The sequence below is a fragment of the Mizuhopecten yessoensis genome, unplaced genomic scaffold, assembly GCF_002113885.1.
Source record: "Mizuhopecten yessoensis strain PY_sf001 unplaced genomic scaffold, ASM211388v2 scaffold11159, whole genome shotgun sequence".
Taxonomy (NCBI): Eukaryota; Metazoa; Mollusca; class Bivalvia; order Pectinida; family Pectinidae; genus Mizuhopecten; species Mizuhopecten yessoensis.
Genome location: NW_018408909.1, coordinates 173204 through 199148, shown reverse-complemented (window position 1 = coordinate 199148; position 25945 = coordinate 173204). Strand labels below are relative to the sequence as shown.

Genomic DNA, 25945 nt, shown 5'->3' with positions numbered 1-25945 from the left:
TTTTATATAATTTGCTAAATTACCCCTATGGAGCCCCAGGGGTGTGAGACCCACCATTTATACAAAATCGATTTACCTTCCCAATAGGATGCTACTGTTCAAATTTGGTCAAAATACCTTCATCCCAACAGAAGAAAAAGGAAATTAATGCTATTCCTCTATATTCCTTATTGGGCCCACCTCTGCCCCGAGAGGGGTGAGGCCCACCGTTCATACCAAATTGGGACAAAATCCTGTCATTCCTACAGCAGAAGAAGGATTTTGATGAATTTGCAATGTTTCCCCTATTGGGCCCCACCCCTCTGCTCCCAGAGGTGCTTCACTCACTGTCTATACAAATTGGGTCCCTTTTGCCCAAGGATGCTCCAAACCTATTGGGATGAAATCCTCCCTTTGGTAGGAGGACTTTTAAGCTTTTACCTCTATTTCCCCTATTCAGCCCGCCCCTCCTCTCCCAGGGGAGCCACACCCACAGCTTATACAAAATTGAGTCCCTTGGCCCAAGGATGCTCCAGACTAAACAAGAGGCCCATAGGGCCTGTATCGCTCACCTGGATATCTAAGCAATCATGGCAAAATATTCTCCAAATGAGATCCAGGGGAATATGCCAGACCCCAAGGCCAATCCTTATAGCATATATATCTGTATTCGATTTTTCATGCCCAACAATTTTATGTATGGTTATGGGGTGGGGATCTCAACTGTTTCCAAGCTGTGACTCAGAAACTAGGTCCCTACGGTTGTGGCCAGACCCCAGTCTCAATTCTAATATCATGACTGCATTCGTCTCTCTTTGCTCAACTGTTTCCAAGATAGTTTTGGGGTGGGGATCTCAACCGTTTCAAAGTTATGACCCAGGGGTTAAGTCTGCAAGGGTGGGGCAAACCCTGGGGTCAATTCTAATATCATGACTGCATTCGTCTCTTTATGCCCAACAATTGTATATATAGTTCTGGGGTGGGAATCTTAACCATTTCGAAGTTATGACCCAGGGGTTAAGTCTCCAAGGGTGGGGCAGTCCCCAAGGCCATCCTGGAAGCATATGTGCATTCATCTCTTTATACTCAGCAATTGTCTCTATGGTTATAGGGTGTGGATCTCAACTGTTTCCAAGCTATGACTAAGAAACTAGGTCCCTAGGGGTTAGGTCATACCCCAAGGTCTATTCAAATGTCGTGACTGCATTCGTCTCTTTATGCCTAGCATTTGTATATATAGTTTTGGGGAGGGGATCCCAACTGTTTTAAAGTTATGGCCCAAGGACTATGTTTCCAAGGGTGGGGCGAAACCCTAGGGCCATCCTGTAAGCAAATGTGCATTCTTCTCTTTATACTCAGCAATTGTATATGTGGTTATATGGTGGGGATCTCAACCATTTCCAAGCAATAAACTTTTGTTGGCCCCACCCCTTAGCCCAGGGGGTCAGCCCCACCATTTGTACAATTTTGAATCCCTGCCTCCCATGAATGCTTCCGACCAAATAAGATTGATATCCATGGCATAGTTCTACAGAAGTCGTTTATAGCAATATAGCCAAATTGCCCTCCTTTGGTCCCGCCCTCAGCCCGACCATTTGTACAATTTTGAATCCCCACCACCTAGGGCTGCTTACAGTTTAATATGGTCGATATCCATCACTTGGTTACAGAGAAGAAGTGATATCCATGGCAATAGCCAAATAACTTTTTGGCCCCGCCCCTCAGCCCCCTGGGGGGTCAGCCCAACCATTTGTACAATTTTTAATCCCTGCATCCCATGAATGCTTTTGATTAAATATGATTGATAACCAGTGCATAGTTCTACAGAAGAAGCCGTTTGTAGAAATATAGCCAAATTACCTCTTTTGGGCCCCACCCTCAGCCCCCTGGGGGGATAGCCCAACCATTTGTACAATTTTGAATCTCCACCACCTAGGGATGCTTCCAGTCAAATATGGTTGATATAAATCCAGAGAAGAAGTTGCTTAAAGCAGTATAGCCAAATTGCCCCCTTTTTGGTCCGCCCCTCTGCCCCCTGGGGGGTCAGCTCCACCATTTGTACAATTTTGAATCCCCACCACCTAGGGATGCTTCCAGTGAAATTTAGTTAAATTCCAATCAGTGGTGAAGAAGTCGTTAAAAGAAATTGTTGACGGACGGACGACAGACGCCACGGTATGGCATAAGCTCACCTTGGTCCTTCGGACCCGGTGAGCTAATAAGGATAAAATCCCTTAATGCCTACAGTAGAATAATGATTTTAATTACCTCTTTTACCCCCATTTGGCCCCACCCCTCTGCCCCACCCAACAATTATACAAAATTGAGTCCCCTTGGCCTAAGGATGCTCCAGACCAAATTTAGTCAAAATCTACTTAGCCGTTCAGGACTAGTAGCATTTTAAAGGAAAAGTTGACGGACAGATGGACGATGCGGTATGGCATAAGCTCACCATGGTCCTTTGGACCAGGCAAGCTAAAAATTATGTATCATATTGAAGAAGGTTTATGTGTATACAGAGATTTAGATTTTCATCGAGCCCATCATCAAATGTGAAATTTCAAACGATTTCCACCACTAGCTGGTAAAAGCCTGTTAAATTGTTATCAGCCGACTTGTAGTAGATCTGCATAGTTAGAACATCAGACTTTGAAAACATTTTTTCCATAGTAGCAATATTTTATTTTTATATTGCCATGTGATACAATATTAATGCGTATTGAAACAAGTCTGTTTTCCATTATTCAAAATTATTGTGACAGCCCTAAGAGCAAAAATAGCATTTTCTAGACTTTGTATGAAAAAATTCACCAAACAATATTTATGATGCAAGATCTTCTGGGAACTAAGTTTGAAAGGTTTCAGTTTGTAATTTTTTCCTCATCAAGTAATGGTGGAACATTGTTCTTGATGTATGTGGAAAGACATTTCATCTCTTTCAAAATGGTGCCCAAGGACACCTGATTTCTTTCAAAATCGTGCCAAAGAACACCTGTAATGTTGAACAAGTTCTTCATACCAGATAATATTTGATCTCTTCCGTATTCTTATTACCAGGTACCTTAGATTCACATGACATAGGTACATGGGTAAATATTCTGCTTACAACTGTGTTTCGTGGTAAAATCTTTAAAAACTCAGTGCAGTAAACACAAAACCAAAGATTGAAAATACTGATGACTTTTTTTATTCTTTGTTCAAAAAAGATGTTTCTATATGAATTATCACCAGCACAGTAAGTATGGAAGCGATTGCAGTGACAATTATAAATAAAAACAAAGTATTATACAGACTGTAGTTTGGTCAAGGATCATTGTTCTTTGGTACATCACCATACATACCACACACTCTTCTACGCTCACAACACCAACCTTACTGATGAATAGCTGTATCCAGAAGTCAGAATAACTCGACAAATCCACGCTTCATACATAGATCTAGCAATTAGCTACCATACTTCTGACCAGCCATGTCAAAGGGTACTGGTTGGATAAAAGTGTGTCGGTTTTGGCATTACTAGGTATGCAAACTGCAGGACATATTTTGACCTAGCTTCAGAACTGACGTTTATGTTATCTGACAGTTGTTTGACCTAGCTTTAAAACTGACGTTTATGTTATCTGACAGTTGTTTGACCTAGCTTCAGAACTGACGTTTTTGTTATCTGACAGTTGTTTGACCTAGCTTCAGAACTGACGTTTGTGTTATCTGACAGTTGAACTGACTAAACCAACAATATCAAAACTTAAGCACATGGCGAGTGCCTTACGATGTCAAGTTAGCCATTGGAAGTTATCAGGATTAATTTATACACAAATAGTATAAAATATAGTACCAGGCTTAATACATATAAACAGTTTATCAAACCAAACCCTTTCTCATGGTAGGTCATAATATATCAACTCTTCTCTGGAACACAAGTCGCTTAATGCATACAAATCTCTAGTCTGATATGAACCACTTGGTGGTAAAATGAGAAGAACACAGGCATCACTGATAATGGACCATAATGTCATGCATTATTTAAAAATTCACAAAGGAGATCTGAACAGTGCACAATCATAAGAAAATATAACGATTCTACTTTTACAGTACATGAAGCAGTATTTTGCATTTTTATGTCATAAATTTTGCTTACATGTAACATTTCATTCATCACAGTGTTACTTTTATACACAGAAATCTTCCATTATTTTTTTCGCAGCATCTTTCAGCAACAACAATTAACATATTTCACAAAAGGTTGTACAAGGTATCATAACAGTGTCTGCGGCAGAAGCATCAACAACATCACATGTTTATCATCTGGTGAAGTTTACTAGCCAATCCAAAAAACAAGCTCCAGTATGTATTCCATAAATCTAGTCGGACTAATGGAGCACTTGGTAAGCTCCAGACCGGGATGAAAATTTCAGGCACATGGACTTTTGGTTTTGATGAAACAACCATACAAATGGTCTGAACTAAAACACATTTGACCAAATCAGTAGTCATCCTTATTAATTTTGACTTTCTTCTAAGAACCCTTTCCCTAAAAAGTTGGGGACACTATAGTGCTGTTAGCTGATCTGCTGGATCTATGGAACAGACTTACAGAACTTGTCTAATATTTAATACAGTTTACGTAATATACACATTTATGAGTGTATACTTAATTCAAACAAGTACAAGTACTCTTTTCTTCTTTAAATGTAAAACTTAATTTATGCCTTGGAAGACTTTTCCAAGGCTTACCAGTAGGCCTGTCCACTTTTCACGAATATACATATCTAATTCATAGGTCAAAATGTATGGAACATGATAAATGAAAGCAAATTCAATCGTGCACTTTATAATACTGACGGTAGGACTAATCTCAAGCCGAATGAAAGTAGAAAATGTTGTAGCATGTGGTACACTGAGAATGAATTCACATCTGATAACATCAGACAAACAGACACAAAATAAATGCATATTTTTTTTTTACACCATACATTATTCAGCAAATAGCTTGGTGACAAATACTAACAGCTCGCAGTAAACTCACAACCTTGAATCACAAAGACAGCTGACAAGCTTAGCAGTGGAACAATGCTTTACAAGTCAAGTGACTTTTGAGGACAGCCATTTCACACCAACTAAAACATTCACACTTACAGCAGTATCACATCTGATACAACTACTCATTTGATCTCGCCAACAAACACATTCATATCTCGAATAACAGATGCTGGCAGCAAATAATGCTAAGCTCATAATTAAACATTCTACTGATTCACTAGGAACAGACACAGTAATGCTCATACACAAGAGGAAAAAACTGGCTTGACAATGCATCTTCCCAAAATGGAAAATATAAATCATAGCCCTATTTTAAAGTAGCATACTGTAATGCTATGAGGAATATAAGAAAGACTTAAACAACTGACCCTATATTCACTTCACCACTTTTCCGTAAGAGCAAATGATATGCTCTATATGCTTGGCTACATAGTCCACAATGGTTGGGCGCTCTCGTGATCGTGGCATTTCATCACTGGAACTCTGTCGTGACTCGCCACTTGAGGGTTCTTGACTGTCATTACGACAGTGACCAGAAGGACCTGGCTCTGGTTCCTCACAATCTTTCATTGCCTCATCCTGATCCTTGGATTGTATCTCGATTTCCTCGGTCTTTTGTTCCTTAACCATGACATCCTCTGTTTCAAGTTTGCTTTCTATGCTAGACTTATCGTCTGTATCAGATTTACTTTCAACATCAAGTTTGCTTTCTATGCTAGACTTATTGTCTGTATCAGATTTACTTTCAACATCAGACTTGTTGTCCACAATAGGTTTGTCCTCCTCCGACGGGATCACAATCACCACATCAGAATCCTGGTCACTGTCCTCCTTATTTGTGCTGTCCGCACAGGGCTCAGACTTCTCCTGCTCTGCAGACTCTGACTTCTTCTCTGCAGACTCGGACTTCTCCTTCTCGGCAGACTCTGACTTCTCCTTCTCGGCAGACTCGGACTCCGACTTCTCGGCAGACTCGGACTCCGACATCTCGGCAGACTCTGACTTCTCGGCAGACTCTGACTGACTAGAATCAGATTTTGACTGGTTAGCACCCTCAGAGATGGCATTTTCATGGGTTGATTCATTGTCTACCTTGCCAGAGCTCTGATCCTCATTAGACGTAAATGATGTGGATTTCTCAGATTCAGTAGAATTCTTGACCAATTCTTCAGATGTTTCACAAGATAATTTTTGTTTCTTCGCAGATGTTTCACCTGAAAAATTGATAGTATTATTTTACAACACTATATCTTGTCATAGTCACCAAGAGGATAATTATGGTATCTGTATTTTAGTCCTGGAGAATTTCATGATCACGACACTTCAAAAACATTGCAACAATTACACTCGTCTTCAATTCCATGAATCAATGTCTTTATTTTAATGTGTCACCAATTTTCTTACCAGATATTTCCTCTGTGGCCTCCTCCTCTTCCCCACTGTCACCCTGTGAGCCTGAACGCTTGCGGGTTACAGATCGCTGTGATGTGTCAGCTGCACGCTGGTGCTGATGCTGGCGACACACCTGGAGGATATACTGTAAACTATCCACCAGGAGAGAGTTCAGCTGCTTAGGAGGCTGTACTGAGAATATCAGGAGCATAGTACGCAGATCCTGGGAACAAAACAGCATGTTCTTTACCTTACATGTATTTCAATGAACTTTTAACTGTTGAAAGGGGTCCTTTTCATTAGATCATTTGTCTATTTGTCTATTTCTAACAACATATACTTTGTCACAGAAAAATGCTGCAACGGTTTCATAGCTCATTGGAAGCAAAAGGAAGTTCTGTGAAAATAACAGGGGAAGACAATTTAAATGAATGATTAACTCAACATTACAAAAACAATACTGAACCACTAAGTCTAATCCTACTCCGATACAACAGTTTGGAATATAACAAAGGTAGATGACATTGGTTAGTTATTCTACATGTACTTAATTAAAAATGTCTCTGAAGTAGAATACTACATTCACTTTGCTTACCCCATTAATTCTATAGCAGATGTTTAGGAAATCTCTTTCTGATCTAATATTTTCAGCGGCAGCTTTTTCTGCTGTCACAGATGCCACCAGACTGTCCAAGAGTGATCTCCCTTGATCGTTTAGCACCTGTTGGAATACCTGAAACAAAGCAGGAATATTTCCACATCACTATTGACTTTTCTGTCATTACTAGGCCAAACCTATACACCTTATTATCATTAATCTTTAATACTAAAGAACTAGAGGAAGTGAGCAAGGCTCACATTAACCACCCTCTTCCTGATTACAAATTCACCATAAATTTGGTATTAAAGAAAATGCATGACTTGGTTTCTAACAGGTTTAGCACATGAATATGATGAAAAAAAGGTAATCCATGAATAAGTTTGTTTCCTCCCATTTTTCTCTCTCCAATGTTGTGATGCATTATTAACAAGCATATAACAGACAATAGTCATTTTTATCTGTGAATGTTTTTGATTTATAGCTGACTTGTCCAAGATATTCAAGAGCACTGTATTTGAAGAAAATACTTTCACCCATGAGCTTTCTCAAGTGTAGATACCCTACATGTATCTGGCATCAAGATAATGTGGCCTAGAAATAAGTATTTCAGTATGGTTGTGATGTTCACATTTTGGTGTGCGACACAGTACAATCTCAAGATGAAAGTCTACAAATGAAACAGCAACTAAGCTATGCTCGTGAACTTATATTTCAGTACTTTAGGTCAAGATCGAACAGAGGTTGTAGTGTTCCAAGTTAGTATCAGAAATAGCGCCTCAAAAAGATACCCACCTTTGGGAAGAAATTGCACAGGAACTGGTAGATATTGTGATTGCTGAGCGAGAGCCGCTCATCCAGTAGCACCGAATCCACATACTCTATAAATATGTTACTATTGCACAGGATATTGATACAATTTCTGTCCACCTGTTAACAAAATAATGTATATTTACTGTAGTACTATTTAGAATTTCCTTTCTTCTCTGGATCCTGTACACCAAAACTATTTCATTTTAATACAATTTTTCTGTTTTAAACACTGCATATATATACATGAAAGCTCTTCTGCTATTTCAATACTCGGAAGAGGAGGAAGCTTTGATGGCATTACTATTTATCTTTTTATTGCTTTTAACAGCAGTGTTCTGACCCTCAAACAGAATAATGAAGATTTTGCAAACTTGTAGACTTTTGAACTTTTTGAATTCAATACATCCAACTATGGTGGGTAACGAGAAGATGACTACAAACCTCCGAGTGGTATATCTCGTACCACAGCTTGGCAAAGTATGGGGAGTGTAAAGGTACTCCCTCAATAGCAACCATGGCACCTGAAATTTACAGAGCAGACATCCATCAAATAGAAACAACAGGAGCAGCTTCACACTTCATTATAAACCGAGAGCCTTAACAGTGAGAGAAACTAGACTTTTGTATGCTTATATGCATAACTTCAATGACATGACCTGTACATTTCTGAACGTTTCGAATCTACACTGGATTAAATTCAATGTATTCAAGGACTTAAAAAAAAAGCTTAGCTTATGTCCAATCCCTTTAATTTGTATATACATTTATTTATATTTCTTGTCAATTAAATGTATCAAAAATTAATTTAGTATCAAAGTAGTTGTTGTAATATATGATTATTCTGAATATGCTCTTTCTTACAATTTTAAGTTGACTTTTGGAACTAACTTAGTCAGGCTCCTGACAGATTATTGCCACAGAACTAATACTTACTAAGATTGATGATTGCCTCATTGAGGCTCTGATGATTGACAGCAACACGACACAGAAGATCAACCAGGGCATGATAAGGTGAAAAGAAGTCCAACAAGGCGTTGTCATACATATCATCTACCCCCTGCAATAGACATTTTGTTTCAATGACTTTTGATTTATGATGTCATTAGTTTTTGACTGCCTGTAAATTAAATAAACATTTGTACATACTAGATCTGTCTATACACTTTTGGTGTACAATCTCCTAGAATACCAAGGAGATTACCATTTTGACAGAAACCGTTCAACTGTTCTTTCTCAATATCTATATTTTCTCCCCATAGTAATTCCATAACAACAGTTACCCCCAGATGTATTTTGCACCAGGGCCTAAATTCTTAAACTGTTTTCATTCTCAAACTCCGATTCAGTGTTGAAGCTCCCTTCTTTATTCAAGCTAGAGAGTATCTTTTAAAATGACTTATTTCATGTTTCGTAAGTATTTAATAGTATTTACTTTTAGATCCTTTCACAAGAAATTAGTGAATTACGAATAAGACAGTTTGTGCATAGATCTCGATTCTTTGAGTCGTGACAATGGTTTTACGAATACAGGCCCAGGTCATTTCTCTGTTACAGGGGCCTGTTCGTACATGTGGAACAAACAGTTTGTCTGTTTTTAAATGTTACATTTCGGGTATAAATCCTGGGGGACATGCAAATGTTTATCGAGGCCTTGTAAGGCTTTGTCAAGGCTTGCCTGAAAGCAGCAACAGATTTCTAGGTCCGACCTTATTTCATAAACAAACAAGTCTGGTTCAACCGGTTTAGCCGTTTGGACCACGATAAACGAAAATGGTCCAGTTATATGGTATCAGATATTACGTTACTCCTGTTTCACCTTTGTGGCTTCTATCTGGCTGGAGTGTAACATCATGTTGAACTGGGGTCGTGGTGGTCGAATGTTAGACTTTGGACCTATCGGTTTCTGCCCCCTCCGAGGAAAATATGGACCCATTGTCACTGTAAATACAAACATGTCTCAATATTGTTAACCTCACATATAAAAACATCAAGAATTGTTACAATCGAAATCAATTAAAAGTCTACACTTTGGAAAACATTGCAACTACTCGGCATTGATTTATAGCATAAATTTGACAATATTTCCTCCCACATTCATAAGGAGAACTTAACAAGGCAAAACAAAGATTGAACATGAACTTTTCACTTCTAACTTTATTTTTTGTTTGACTCGCTACATTTATAACACTACATACTTGGGAGGTTACTCTCCTGGAAGGCCACATGTGCCTGGGTAAGTATGGGGACCACAGTATGGACACACTCGCTCTGGAATGTCAGGATCATCTCTCGCAACACCTCTGTCAACACAAACGTCATCATTAGTATTACCAGTGTCAGGAGTCAGCAACTCAATACTACATGTACCACAGAAAGTTAGGCGTGAGATTAAATATTGGTATAGCCAATGTGCTGTCAACAATAAATCGTTCAAAATAGAAAAATCTGAGATGAAACTACAAAAGTATTAGATGCATATGCGTATGTTGATCACTTTATAGATTCTTTGATAGATCAATGTAGATCAATGAAACAGCTTTGGGCTCATACACAAAACTCAATAATAATCCAGTTTTTTTTTTTATCATATTCCAAGTCCATTCCAATGATTCGGAGTGTAAATCCACAGCCGCTCCTACCTATGGAAATGTGGCGAATCTCTGGAGGTGTATAAGAGTTTAGAAGTGTTAATAACTTCTTCACAAACTCCATCCTGTCTTTCCAACTCTGTAGCACTGTATTCACATCAGCTGCCGTGGAACCTTAAATGTATGATGATAGCCATATTTAATAGAGGACAATGGTTCATTTTCAATGCAATTTGGGATTTATCTTTCTTCAGTTCTATTAAGATCTCCTTTATGTAAATTGAAACCATGATTTCTGTGTAATACTTCATCCTAATTACAAGTCGGAAGCATCACATGATCAACAAGATGAAACTATCAGTAAACAATTACCCATTATTCCAATGATATACTGCAGGTTAACTGATAAAGTATGCTACAGATGTAATGTTGTATGATTACCCATTAAATACCAAAGAGGAGACGCAGGAGCAGAGTTATTACCTTTCTTTTCATGGAAATGTCTGGCAACCTTGAGGACTGGCAGAAGTATGGACAGTAGGTCAACAATATCTCCAGTCACATGACATGCTGTGGCCTCGTGGTACATCACATGTAGTGTGTTGAACGCCTGTAAAACATACATATCCCATATAACAAAACAGTAGTTAGCAATGAACAACTGTAGTTTTTGTATGACAATTTAATGAATGCATCCTTTGAACTCAGCCTGAATGCCATGTATTTCATAAATATCAATACCACAGAAGCGGAAATGCAAATTTCATTTTTTCACATTTTACAAAATATTCAAATCATGAATACAATTTTTTTTATAGTTTAAATTAGATGGTCTAATGCATATATTATACTAACATTCTGATATAACCAACATGTTCTGCAGACAAAAATCATGTACAAATGTATATATACATATGTTAGCTGTTTGAATTTAATTATGTAATGCATTAAATATTTCAATTGGAATCCTAGTACATCCTCTAACAAGCAGGAGAACTTGCTTACCTCTGTGATCATCTGGAGGCCCTGTTGATATATCAGCAACAGTCTGTCATCTGTGGTGTCTATCAGAACCTTCAATGCACTATAAACCAAAATCAATAAAGAAATATAAATCCTCTTTGACTTCATCATTGAGATTAATTCTTCACTGAACTACTCATTAACATTAACTCAGTGTTGAGAGAGGAAAAAGTGTTCCTTCGTGTAAACATGTAGCTTGGTAGCTGATGCTTTGGGATAGTAAAGTACCCCTGTACTCTCTATATTGTTATGTTATATCCCTCACTTCACTTTACACCAACATAATTCAAGGTCCATTTTTTTTACCTATTTCTTAAAATTTCATTTACATGTTTCTTTCTTTATACTTCTTTATCGTGCCAAAATTCTGTCTTGACAAAGGGTGGTAGTGTAATTTGAAAGTGTACTGAACTTGTCATCGTTATAGCCTATCACCCACCTAATGAGTGTCTGCCACATGGAGCGTGCATCCAGAAAGTTGAGGAACATCTGCATCATGTTGCGCTTGAAGAGATTGACTGAGCGGATTTCTTCCTCAGTACTGTCTTGGTACTTTGTGGCCATCATCTTCATGATCTTGAACAACTCTTCAACAGCCTGTAACAAAATTAAACATTCTAAGTTAAACAAAAACTAAGTAAGAGGTTAAGTTTTTTTGTTTGTTTGTGATTTCACTGTCTGCTAACAAATAAGATTGAGTGTGTGGTCATAGCAATATGATATTTACCAATGAAATGGCAGTGAGCTTTCATATTGCAAGTTCACATTTCTTAACTGTGCTGAGAAAATTCTAACCGGTAAGAACAAGTTTCTCTTGATATGATTCTCAGTATTGAAATCAATGATATATATTCTGTAATTAAAGACAATTGTCTTTTAAGCCAGAGACACCACCTCTCCCATGCCTGATAACTGACCTGAGTGTACTGAGCTGGGTAGGGTGATATGTTCTTGAAGGCCCACTGGATGTTCTGGTGTTGGGCTAGAGTTCGAGTGAAGGAGCGAGACTGCTGACAACACATCCGCAGCAGACCGTAGTACGACGGTAGCATGATCCTGTTGAACATGACGACCTCCTGGTCTTCATGGTCCGCTCTGTTGGTCAAAGAACACACAATCATCAACAATTCCTTCCATACCAAAACAGACTGTATACTGGAAAACTTAACCCAGTAAAACTTTTCCCCTAAGCCTGTAAAATCCATATTTGCATAGTGTTAATTTTGCCCTTCACAGCTGTTAACTAATGGTCGCTGTAATGATAGATATGCCCCGATTGCAGAAGGCAAAAATGGGGAAGGTTAAACTGTGGCAAAAATTTCCCCGATATACAGCATTCATTTTAGTCCACATGTAAACTTTCCTAATAAATATCAGACGAAGCCTTCATCTGTTTGTACATTCTGTCATATCATTTACAACAGAATGGAAAAAAAATATATATCAAGATATAGTTGCCTAAAAATTTAAAATAAAGAATGTCATTTCATAAATATTTTTAACTTTAAATTACACGAATCAAATACAACACTTGACATCTAGCCCACATGAACCACTACTTACAGGATGTAGTTGTATGCTATCTGTTTACAGACTTGGGGATGAACCACTACTTACAAGATGTAGTTGTACGCTATCTGTTTACAGACGTGGGGTTGAACCACTAATTACAGGATGTAGTTGTACGCTATCTGTTTACAGAAGTGGTGATGAACCACTACTTACAGAATGTAGTTGTATGCGATCTGTTTACAGACGTGGGGATGAACCACTATTTACAGGATGTAGTTGTATGCTATCTGTTTACAGACGTGGGGATGAACCACTACTTACAGGAAGTAGTTGTATGCTATCTGTTTACAGACGTGGGAATGAACCACTACTTACAGAATGTAGTTGTACGCTATCTGTTTACAGACGTGGGGATGAACCACTATTTACAGGATGTAGTTGTATGCTATCTGTTTACAGACGTGGGAATGAACCACTACTTACAGAATGTAGTTGTACGCTATCTGTTTACAGACGTGGGGATGAACCACTATTTACAGGATGTAGTTGTATGCTATCTGTTTACAGACGTGGGTATGAACCACTACTTACAGGATGTAGTTGTATGCTATCTGTTTACAGACCTGGGGGTGAACCACTACTTACAGGAAGTAGTTGTATGCTATCTGTTTACAGACGTGGGTATGAACCACTACTTACAGGATGTAGTTGTATGCTATCTGTTTACAGACGTGGGTATGAACCACTACTTACAGGATGTAGTTGTATGCTATCTGTTTACAGACTTGGGGATGAACCACTACTTACAAGATGTAGTTTTATGCATTCTGTTTACAGACGTGGGGATGAACCACTACTTTCAGGATGTAGTTGTACGCTATCTGTTTACAGAAGTGGTGATGAACCACTACTTACAGAATGTAGTTGTATGCGATCTGTTTACAGACGTGGGGATGAACCACTATTTACAGGATGTAGTTGTATGCTATCTGTTTACAGACCTGGGGATGAACCACTACTTACAGGAAGTAGTTGTATGCTATCTGTTTACAGACGTGGGAATGAACCACTACTTACAGAATGTAGTTGTACGCTATCTGTTTACAGACGTGGGGTTGAACCACTAATTACAGGATGTAGTTGTACGCTATCTGTTTATAGACTTGGGGATGAACCACTACTTACAGGATGTAGTGGTATGCTATCTGTTTACAGACTTGGGGATGAACCACGACTTACAGGATTTAGTTGTACGCTATCCGTTTACAGACGTGGGGATGAACCACTACTTACAGAATGTAGTTGTATGCGATCTGTTTACAGACGTGGGGATGAACCACTACTTACAGAATGTAGTTGTACGCTATCTGTTTACAGACGTGGGGATTGGTGACGATGAGTTTGATGTTCTCAGGGCAGTCCTGACACACCTGATACCAGAAGTACAGCAATGCCTGCAGGAGAAGAAGTTTATACACTTGTACAAACAAGATTGTGTTAAGTGCACAAAACTATTTTTTATTGTTTACCACTTGTTTACAAATTCATTATGTTCAGGAGAGCATTGATGTAGACACCCAAGATTTCAATACAACATGACTCTTTTTATACAAATCACTTAACACATCAATCAGTGCATACTCATTTCATGTAAAAAAAATGACCCTGGTTTCAACCATTTTAACTTAGTAATCTAAATATTCTGAAATTTCACATTTCCTCCCTATTAAATAATTAGAATTTCCACAATCATTACCTGTTTCAAGGCAAGAGATGATTTCTTAATATCATAAATATTTTACTATTTCAACTGATGTTTGAGGAAATATTGCCCTTAAAATCCATATAATTTTGAGAATTGAGATCATTCTCAAAGTTTAGAAACTTGGTGATTCTGTGGCCTGATGACAGTACTCACCTGCTTGTTGTGGTGCATGGAGATCTGAGGCTCACAGAGCCGGGGTTGGAACAGCTGCCATAGGTCACCGAAGTAACTGGAGAACTACAATAACAGGTATTTTATCATCATTATATATATATAACAGCATACTTTTAAAATGGCTATTCACATGAACATATTTCTTAAATGACTTGCTATTTGCCTGTTGCAAGCCCAAAACGATTGGACTACCATGTGCTGTTGACATAAATGGTAGGTCCACTATGTTGTTAGCAGTGGTGGACATTTTAATTTTCGTAATCCTTTTCAACATTTCTTCCTGTTTACATATTTTTTATTTGGTAATCTATATTAGTCATTAACAGTTTGAAATATTCTAGGTCGAAAAATTCTTACATTCAACCTGACAAAATATCAGTCATATTTCAATACATGTCTAGAAAGTAAACAGAATTTCCAAGGATGTTGCCAACTATTTACCATGAGTTTTTCCTCCCTAGTGATGAGACAGTAGGTCAGTACAGTGAAATAGCTCAGCAGTTTAGTTGTGCCGTGACTCTGGGAGTCCGCATACACTTTGGCACGTTGTAGGAGATTTAACAAATGGTTAAAGATCTACAACAAATCAACAACATATAAGGTGAGGATGGAAATAACCATTTTGTAATTTCATCCCGAAGAAACTATGGAAACTTTAAGTCATCAACTATGAAATATTTAACTTTGAAATGAAAAGAAATGAAAAATTTCTTTACTTTTGATTGTTAAAGGAAAGAATAGTAAATCAACACAACTTGGTAGTTATGAAACAAAATTGACCTTTATCTGCTCAATCTGCAATACAATGAACATTATCAGAAATTTCAATGGCTATTTAAAAATTTCTGCATCATAAATAACTTCTCTCATTAGCATTAAAAAGAAATCAATCTTACCTGATGTAATACAACGATACCTTCTGTTGATATCTAAAAAACAGAAAGAAAGGAACGATGAATGACATAGACATTTTTCAAACTAATTAAAGCATAAATTACCTATGTGAATCTGAATTCTTGTCTGTTATTACTGTAAATGGTTGGAAGCATTCATTTAAAATAATCTAAAACAAACAACACCAACATTTCAAAGTCGTGTGTTGCCTAAAAACAGATGAGCCAAACTTACTGAGATTTCTTTCTGGGGACTAAGGATGCGACGTGTGGCTACAAATGTTTGGCGGAAGTGGTTGCTTGGCACAAGGGATACAAGAAGACATGCGGTGGCTGCAAGGGAAAACAAACACATCAAACTAATAACTGTTTCCTTCTAATGTGATTTTAACTGCCATGACTTAGGCTTTTATTGACAAAATCACTTGAGTATAGAGAATTTCTGTTGATGCTAAAGACATTTTACTTTCAACAGTTTGGATACTGAAGTTATTTTTTTATTCTGTTGTTGTAAAATTACCCTTTAGACAAGGAACAACAAGCATCATCCATGAAATATGACAAACAAGAAATATTAATTTAACACACTTTAAGTTCTATATAATTTCTTAATTATCAGGTACCAGTGATATTGATTATAATGCTGTTGTGTTATAAAGTAGTAGGACAGTACATTGTCAAATTATTAACAGATGTTCAAAATTCGTATATAATTACTCTAGCAAAGAAATGTACAAAACTTACATTTCCATAAACAAACAACATTTATCACAATTTCTTTACCACCTGCAGAAAAACAGCCACTGGTCACTCTACCAAGGCATTAGGCTTCAATTTCATATTCCAACTACACTCCCCATTTCTGACAAGCTGTTCATATAAATTAAATTGTATTTCCAATGAATCTCACCATTTCTGACTCTAACATTGTTGTTGGCTATTAGATAGGGCTCTACCCAACTCTCCATCTGGTTCAGCAGCCAATGGCTGGCTAGTTTGTTCCTGGTCACTTGAGTAGACATCCACTCCAGACATGGCTGTGGACAGCTCTTGGTCAGCTGGAAGGATGACCAGAAGATGAGTTATTGAACCATTTCTGACACATAGCAATGGATAATACCAACACAATGATCAAGGATTGTCTAAATGTTTCTGGTTCTTTTAAATATTCAGTTTTTGAATTGAAAATATATCTGTTAAGGATCCCGGACCCATTGCATTATGCTTTTTTGTAAACTTAGTAACCTTCCCTTAATTCCATTTTGGATAAAACTGTAGAACAGTTGTTGATTTTTCCAGAAGGTATGATTTTCTTTTCAGAAATGATAGATCAAAACCATTGTCATGCCGGAAATTCTTGTTTCTTCTAAAGTGTAGTTACAGTTTTTGGCAGTAGTACAGGGATCCTTAAAAGGCAATATTTCCCATCTTATTCACAACAATAATGCTACAATGAACTGTGATGACCTGTATGTACTTACCTCCCAGAATCTCTGTAGGACATACTGAGTGAAGGGGGGCAGCCCTGGAGGTCCTCCCCCAAACTCCACAAGCATTGACATCAATTTGAAGAAGGGTTGTGAATGCTGTAAAAGATGTATGCAGAGTTCAATGCAATTATTTACTTTTTTTCCACAATCTTAGCATTCAGTTTAACACAGTTCTCAAAATATGTAACATTTTGGATAGGTTCTAATAATGTCACATTCAATAAAACTGTAGATTTCCTACTTCCTTTTCTAATAAAATTAGATTTCCTACTTCATTTTCTAATTTAAATATGCTAAGTGGGATTTTCATATTTCCAAGATTAATATTCATTAGGTGACAATACAAAAAGCAAACGGTGAAAGTTCCAAATAGTAAACTTACCTCAATACTCAGCTTCTTTATAGCACTGAAAACCATAGTAACAATCTGCAAACAACAACACATTTTTTGAAATAATTTCCAGATTACATAATTAACTCTTCTGGTTTCCATCCGAAGCACAAGAACTCAATTATCTATTGAATCATTTAAATTGTGCATGTTTTTTTATATGTTTAACTTAGAAAAAAAAAAAGTTTCCTGCAGTGTTGTATTTATGCTTTTTTAATTGCTGGGTTTGTATTAATATTTTCTCGAGGAGTAACCAAATATCAGTAAACCATTACTTGGTACACTGTCCTAGGTTTAAAAGATACATACCGCTACAGCTAGCTGCTCGTTCCAACGACACAGGCTGAAGATGAGGTTACAGGTCTGCCGTACATTGATATTGTCTCTGATCTGGTTGGACATGAATGGGAATCCCTGCAAAATCAAAATAAGTTCAACAGTAATACAGTAACTTCACCAGATTTCAATTTTTTATCTTTTACTAAAATCACAATAATAACAAGGCAATGTGCAGTGTGGGTTCACATGATCAACCTTTCTGTCACCATACAGCATTGATATCAGCTATAAAACCTGCAATGTGTGCTATTGATTTATACACTAGATTAGCTATTCTTCATTGTGTATTACCAATATTTATTATTCCTTTAACAGATAGGATATTCTGCCAATGTGTGTATTATTAATTTCCATACTACTAGCTATTCTGTTATTAGTAATACTGGTTAAAGAATATAGTCTATTTTGCAAAGTCAGCTGTGCACTGTTAATTCAAATTCCTACTACAGATTCAGTCGTCATTAAAATTTTGTTTTCATAGACATCACTTACATGCAGATAAATGGGTACCTGAATAATCTAAACTTGGACTTTTAACTTTCTTCGATTGATGTTTAGTTTTTCAATCCATTCCTTCACAACACAGTGAAACACTATCATCAAACCTTTATCTTGTTGACATTCCTCTTTACTTTTTTATCCTCAAAGTAAGCCTCCCTAGAGATTACTGAGAATGAGCTATTATTTACCTTTCCTCCAATAACAGAGTTATAGTCTTTATCAGAAATGTGAAGCTGGTTGTCCTCGCTACGAGACTTCTCCACCAGTAGAGCTATCAGTGTGATCATCTTTTCCAGTGACATTGGCTTATAGTTATCATCAGTGATTGTAATCACCTCATCCTCCTCATCATCTGATGGGATCTCCACCTATATAACAGATAATGTGAAATGCACACAAAGGTACAGTTTGAGGAGATACAATGTAGATAACAATCCGAGAGCATATATATTATGAACGTTAACTACAAAAACAACACTTTGAAAACATCTTTGATATCAAATGTACTGCTTAAGAAGAGATTTTTACACCACATATTCTTTGTTTCTATTATGAAGTTAAAGTATCAGTAAATTAAATGTTGTATACAAGGTAAATGCAGGTAGAAGAACTCACATAGTTTTCCTGAGCCTTCTGTCCCATGTAGAAACCAATCATAGTGGAGATGGCATTACTGTTAATAAGGAAGAAACACTCCTCATCTCCCATCTTTGCAAACTCCAACAGGAAGGCAAAGTACTCAGTCAGGTACTTACTGTGGGGACGCACACCATGCTCAATCTGTATTAATGCAAAGTACAGGTAAAGGGAAAGTTATATTTGGTCATTAGTTGTGCTTCATAATATATCTAAGGTCATTTAAAAAGGGCATGTAACTTTAATTATCTTATATAATGTATATTACAATTCAAGTCAAAACATGTCTGTACTTAAAATTAATAAAACAAAACATGAAAATGATTGTAAAACATGTATATGCCTCATTATTTGATGGAAATGGAGCTTAACACAAAATCTAACCAATGAAATGGCACTAAATGCAATGTCTAACCATGTTGGTGAATAAAAAAATGTAGGTCACAGTGACCTACAAATGATATATCGGTGCAGTACTCAGGATGTATCCCACAAGAAGTTTGATGCTAAATAGGACGTCTAATAAAGCTGAATGGAAGGACAAACATATGGCCCGACAGAAAAGTCAAACACTTAATGACCCCACTATATAGCCATGGCATAAAAATCTGCCATGGGTGATATCAAATACGTTCCCCGATTCCAAAAACATATATTGAGAAGTTTCTTTTCAGACAACTTCTTGATTATCAAATACGATTATGATTTACCAGATTATGAGGCAAGAAGTCTGGCAGAAATAGGACTTCTGTTCAACAAGAGCAACAGTGTAACCGAACATTTTTTATATACTCGGTCCCAGCTGTGCCATCAGAAGGATTCCATTGTATGTCATTTAGCATGTCAGACCAAAGGGACATTACCTACAATCTTATACTCACAATTGTCAGCATCTTCTTGATGAACCTGGTCACACAGGACTTGGTGCCCAACTCTGATACATCTATCTCACCGTCGTCACTGGAGGCAACAACCACACAGTATTATATTACCAGAGCAAACAGTCATGAATACAATCAAATTTCCACTAGAGAGGAAACATTCAGCTATGCCTGTAAAATTAAGCACTCAAATGTTCATTAGCTCCAATTATTGTTACATATAGACTGATTTCAGGTATTACTACTTAGACTTCATTTAATCATATACTGTTAATGAGATAAAGTCTTTAATCTAACACAATTAAGAGACCAATACTCACCCCTCAATGAACGGCTGTAGGTACAAGTCCATGTGAGCTGACCGTAACTGGGAGATCACATGTATCAACAGTCGCTGGAACATCTAGACAACACAAAAATCAGTGTTAGTTAAAGTTAAGTTTGTCCAATGCCAACAATGTCTTTAAACAAATATTAAGAAGCAACAATTATCAAGGATTGAAAAGGGGAAGGGAATTGTAAATGTATAAGGTTATAAAGGTGACACTTTCTGTAATTCCGATCTGGTTAGATGTATGTTTGAGTGTGAGTTCAAAGAGACAAGCACTGACCTGTCTGACCATCTGGTTTGGACACTTGATGAGGATCTGTATCGGCCACCAGTCACTCTCGGCCATGTGGTCGAGGAACCACTCACACGCTGAAGGACATGTGTTAAACTGTTTGGTCAGTAGCTCTATCCACTGCAGCATGGTCGGCTGGCAACAAAAGTGCTTTGTTTAACAAACCTACATGAACAGGGTTTCACTTCACTTACATTGTTGGTCAGCCATAACTTTTCTATGACAAGGGAGTGAAATTGCATTTTTTTTTTTAAAGACCTGCTTTACTACAGATTATCAAGGCATAAACCTGTTAAACAAGAGCTACAAATTTAAGAAAATCATTTTAGTGGACCATGTTCTACTGAAGAATTATCTTAACTTAAAGTTGAATGAGTTTTGCAGGGTTACAAGTTACATTAAATATTAAACTGAAGTTTGGCTGGCTCACTGAAAATTTTATTGAACTAAAGAATTAACAACATTAATTGGTAAAGACGTATCTTTTACTTTTTGGACAGTTAACATCATAGAAAATGCATATTATATATTAGGAAGGCATTTTACCTTTTCCTTGGCATGTATAAGGGTCTCGAGGACAAAGGAAGTGCTAAGCTGTGAGGCTCTGAGGGACACCTGTAGCTGGGGATCTTTAGACAGAGTTGTAGGGATGTATCCACAGATCTGCCAGATAAACCTATTTAACAGAACATATTCAATATATCGCTCTGTCATTTCATACAGACAATTTCAGTCACATACATCTTATTTGGAGTCTGTATCTACAGTATTGCAATTTGAGAATGAAAATAAACATTATGCAATTGCCAAGAAATCTGTTAATATTTTTTTTTAACTTCATTTCAGTAAAATTTTCCTTAATAAACTATCATGCAGTGTCCATTTGGACGGATTTTATTTTTCATTTACTTATAAAAGATCTGTATATATTTGTAGTGAAAACTGTTACATGATTTAGGTCCTCTAAATGCTAGTTGACAACTTAACTTACCCAAAGTAGGTGTGTTCAAATATGTTCTTGTCTTGGAGAAAATGCATGTTGTCCTGCCAAATCCACTTCAAAGAAAGAAAACAACACAGGTTGACAACATCATAAACTTTGTTAACAAGAGACAGATAATTCTATGTGGAGACAAAAATCTGTTCAAAGCTGCATTAATACACACTGATTCATAGTTTGTACTTAGTAAAACAACAATTTTGCACAGAACACCTACCTCAGCCAATTCTTTTGACAGTTCAAAATTGAACTTTTGGACGGGTTCAACCTCTAACAACTTATTCGGCTCCTCAGTGTCTTTCTTTGCTGGACATCTCTCATAGAACAGCATGTAAGCACTATTTGTCTGGAAGAAATCAATCAAATTTTAAATTCATAAAACCCCTGTGGTGTCATTTGAATTATTTTCGTATTTGATATTTCTTTCTATTGGAATTTATATTGTACAAGCTGGGGTCAGAGTATCAAGTGTATTTACACTGGAATTCCTTTGGGCTTAAAAGTAAATCCTTTAACATGGAAAGCATTTTTTATCTTCTCTTTAACAAATTTGCTGCAAACATGTTACTTCAATCACTATTAGATTAACTCCAAGTCTTTGTCTGGTCTATGATTTCCACAGATCCATTCCATGCTAAGGGACTGAACAGGAGCAGATGTATTACTCAATAAAGCCATTATTATTATTTACCTTTTCAAATGAAAAATCCATGAACTTGTCGGTCACTGAATCATAAGTTTTACTCTGCAGAGAGAAAAGCAAATATTGAAAATTGGGAAAAAAGCTAAGACAATTTCTATCATTAAAAATTTCAACACAGAACAAATGTATGAAAGAATCAAATTTGAATTACAAAATTAATTTACTTGAATACTTTTACAAATACTGTGTTACATTTAAGCCACAATTATTTTGGACTTCTTTAAGACCACTCCTTGATATTTAAATTGACAGATCACTCCTTGATATTTAAATTGTCAAGTTTTAAATAAAATGTATTGCATTCCAAGCCTACCGTCATCTCTCCCCCAAAGCACTCTGTAGCAATCTGACTTGGATCAAATGGCTTCACCTCTGCATCATTGAACAGGTACCTACATGAGAAAATAGTTTCTACATTTTAAATAGTGACAACCTTTCTGCACAAAAAACATAAATCAAAGTTCAACCATTTCAAGATCAAGTTTTTTCTAAAAAATTAAATTAAACATCAGACACATAAAAGTTTTTCCAATATTTGTTATGATGCAAATGCTTCAAACCTCAACGTGAACACTAAAATATTAACAATTAGGATTTACATCTGTTGAATTTGTTGATCCACAAGATTCTACTGTTACATTCACTCACCATTTATCCTGGCCGTTGTCAGTTGTGTGCATTCGGTCACGTATGAAGCTGTAATAATGGCCCCCATCAGCTGTCCCTGTGTGAACAGTCACACCTGTCAGCTCGTAATCATAGCCTTCATCTTCATCATCCTCCATCTCCAGCATCTGTAGTCGCTCATCCTCATCATCATCCACTGTTGGAAGAATGGCAATGCAGTATTAATGATACGTAAAACACTTCAAAAGATATTTCAGACGATATTTTCAAAGTTGTCCATTTTTATGCTCTTTAAAATCCATTTGCTACCAGTTATTTCACATGAATACAGAGAAGAATGCTTCAGAACACATATAGGTCTTGATAGAACAACTTCCTAAACACCATAGAAGTAAAACTCACTACTTTCTAGTTTCCAGGTGGTGCATGACAGTATCACAAGCACAAATCATGACACTCAGGTGCGAGTCATACTTCCTAGAAAAGTGACCAACTTCAATATGTTTTCAAATCAAACACTACCCAAAAGTAGACCATTATGGTACTCTTTGTTGAAAGAATCTTATTAGACATACCTTTGAGTTTGTCTGGTCCCATGAGAGTTTTCTCCATGTACTGAGACATGTCCAAACACAAGGGGAATGAGAAGTGGGTGTTCACTTTCTCCTTCATCATGGTTACCATATTAAACGTATACCGCATGGTGTTGAAGCACAGGATCCTCGGTAACCTCTTGAAACATGCCCTGATAGGAAAATATATTGGAGAATTCAATTCAAAATTTGTTATCAACTTTTTAAAATTTGTTTAAATTTAATTTAATTCAAGTTGTTACTCTTTTATATACAGATACCTCATTCACATGAAAATCTTGTTACTGTTAATATGGCCTGACATTAATGGATTAGATGAAAATACTACCTACCGTTTCTCAGCACGCACTTTCTTCTGGCACTTTGAGCAGGTATACATATTGTCTCCTTCTAGCATATCCTTTACCGTCACCTCATCCAGCGATTCCTGTCAACACAGATATAATCTCACATAAGATCATGTACAAAACAAACTGAAACACAATAACGAAAGTTCTGACTTTCTTTGGTTAAATGTTTTACAGAAAATATCAGAAATTTAAAATGTTTTACAGAAAATATCAGAAAATTGAAGAAACTAGATGTAATGTTATGTGATAAATTATCTTTCATACCAAAGATACTTTCAAGACTCTTGTTGTCCATATCTCTATCACACTTACGTAGAGGTTTTTCATGTCTGTGACCTGACATCTGACTGTGTAGAATTCTTCCAGGGTCCGACTCACATGGGGACAATCCTAAACATCAACAAAACTTACGTTAATCTATAGTAATTTAAGGATAGGAATCAAAACGTCTTTTAATCAGGATTTAAATTTAATTTAATTCTTCAACATATAACATAGTTATAAGAGATCTAACCCTGAAAATAAACTTTTCAATTTTTTTAATAAAATATTCTTTTTCCAGTGAACCCCAGTATTATTTTTGAAATTATCTGTACAGATTTAAACACTTTACAAATTCAAACGTTGCATGATGCAAATTTTGTCAAGATCATTAGATCTGTATTAAATCCGTTTTGGTCTCTGTGGAGTATAACATATAGATAGATTAGCCTTGACTTAGGAGTGAACTTACCAGAGACACCACGTTGTTTGTCAGAATACCCCCAAACAGGCTCTTCACTAGCTTGTGCTGAAAACAGAAAAATATATCTATTTCATTTAACTGTCTATTTTATTTTTCAAATAATGAAATTACATCTACAATTTCTTTTGATGTCCTCCTAGTGATAAGTTTTTAACTGTAACACTTATTTTCCAGTTTTGGGAACAAAATCACAGATAAATGGCGATAAGTTATGTTCTTCCCTAAAAGTACCTTTCCAAAAAGTTTTCTGCTCTTAACATGTAAAAGTATGCTTATTGTATAATGTTTGCTATCCTTATTGTCAACAAAGAATTTTGGAAAATTTGGTGAGCCCTAATACTAATATATCCCAGTTTTCCATTATCAAACAGCTTTACCATTTCTGGCGACATATCCTCCAATTTACTGATGAGGTCGGTGAAGAACTCGGTCATGTCTTTCTGTTCCCCTGTGTTAAGAGGCTGTTTGTCCATGGTGTAGGTCTTACAGAAGCTCCGAGGGTTGTATGCTTTTCTTTCACTCTCCTATTGGAAAGTAAAATATTGACATGTTTACAGCAAACTACTACAAATGAAAGTAATCCAGCCACTGAATTCCTTTACTCAATAATTTTCGTTTGAAAATCAATTAAAACTGAGAAAATAGATCAAAGTTCATAAACAAGCATTCAAAGAGCATTGCATATTTGACATTAAAGGAAGGCAAAATAAAAGTTCATAAACAGCATTCAAACAGCATTGCATATTTGACATTAAAGGAAGGCAAAGTAAAAGTTCATAAACAAGCATTACTGCTTGATAATACAAGTTTATATCATGAGAAGAAATAGTTCGTGTTCACTAAATCAATGTAAGTCAATTGTTTATACCTGTAGATATGCAAACATCTTCTTCAGCTCCGACATGGTACCTTCATACTTGTTATGTTTTGAACACTGAAATAAAATGGAAATCATTGTAAATAGTTATAAGGATGAATTTACCTTAAAATTAAAAGCATTTCACGTGATTGCAGATTCCAAGAAACTATGATATTTACCATATGCAATTAAAAAGTGTTCTTTTAATATGTGTATTCTACTGCAATATTTTTCTTCAATTGCTTTTTTAAACAAGAGGCCCAAGGGCCTTAGCGGTCACCTGAGTTATATCATAGATACTGGTAGCTTTATTTTATTGTTTAGATGTGATGTGGAAATCAGCATGTAAACTAAGTGAAATACAATACTTGTCATGTCATCAATGGATAAGAATTTGAAAATATTGGTAAATGTTCCCTTTGGGGCCCCG

At 36.5% G+C, this 25945-nt stretch overlaps 1 protein-coding gene across 5 annotated transcripts in view; it reads right to left on the bottom strand.

The window, feature by feature from the left end:
* Positions 1-2441: 2441 nt before the first annotated feature.
* LOC110467104 (ubiquitin carboxyl-terminal hydrolase 34-like) overlaps positions 2442-25945 on the bottom strand; it is a 53974-nt gene continuing 30470 nt past the window's right edge. For 3 of the 5 annotated variants that reach the window (XM_021524020.1, XM_021524021.1, XM_021524022.1), the window contains 39 exons: positions 25525-25590; positions 25034-25180; positions 24645-24701; positions 24224-24301; positions 23894-23988; positions 23544-23713; positions 22990-23164; positions 22655-22733; positions 22330-22383; positions 21856-21984; positions 21630-21694; positions 21185-21314; positions 20627-20773; positions 20336-20418; positions 20016-20094; positions 19114-19278; positions 18687-18866; positions 17968-18072; positions 17650-17694; positions 17259-17363; positions 16688-16835; positions 16013-16110; positions 15781-15813; positions 15326-15460; positions 14864-14947; positions 14293-14399; positions 12351-12528; positions 11873-12030; positions 11416-11494; positions 10894-11020; positions 10462-10584; positions 10018-10122; positions 9639-9760; positions 8756-8879; positions 8264-8343; positions 7805-7939; positions 7007-7144; positions 6424-6634; positions 2443-6233 (listed from right to left, as the gene is read on the bottom strand). In XM_021524020.1, the coding sequence (XP_021379695.1) occupies positions 5395-6233; positions 6424-6634; positions 7007-7144; positions 7805-7939; positions 8264-8343; positions 8756-8879; positions 9639-9760; positions 10018-10122; positions 10462-10584; positions 10894-11020; positions 11416-11494; positions 11873-12030; positions 12351-12528; positions 14293-14399; positions 14864-14947; positions 15326-15460; positions 15781-15813; positions 16013-16110; positions 16688-16835; positions 17259-17363; positions 17650-17694; positions 17968-18072; positions 18687-18866; positions 19114-19278; positions 20016-20094; positions 20336-20418; positions 20627-20773; positions 21185-21314; positions 21630-21694; positions 21856-21984; positions 22330-22383; positions 22655-22733; positions 22990-23164; positions 23544-23713; positions 23894-23988; positions 24224-24301; positions 24645-24701; positions 25034-25180; positions 25525-25590 (5178 nt within the window). In that variant the 3' untranslated portion in view covers positions 2443-5394. Of the gene's footprint in view, positions 6234-6423; positions 6635-7006; positions 7145-7804; positions 7940-8263; positions 8344-8755; positions 8880-9638; positions 9761-10017; positions 10123-10461; positions 10585-10893; positions 11021-11415; positions 11495-11872; positions 12031-12350; positions 12529-14292; positions 14400-14863; positions 14948-15325; positions 15461-15780; positions 15814-16012; positions 16111-16687; positions 16836-17258; positions 17364-17649; positions 17695-17967; positions 18073-18686; positions 18867-19113; positions 19279-20015; positions 20095-20335; positions 20419-20626; positions 20774-21184; positions 21315-21629; positions 21695-21855; positions 21985-22329; positions 22384-22654; positions 22734-22989; positions 23165-23543; positions 23714-23893; positions 23989-24223; positions 24302-24644; positions 24702-25033; positions 25181-25524; positions 25591-25945 lie in introns of all 5 variants that reach the window. The other 2 variants (XR_002464806.1, XR_002464805.1) reach the window with 2 other exon arrangements.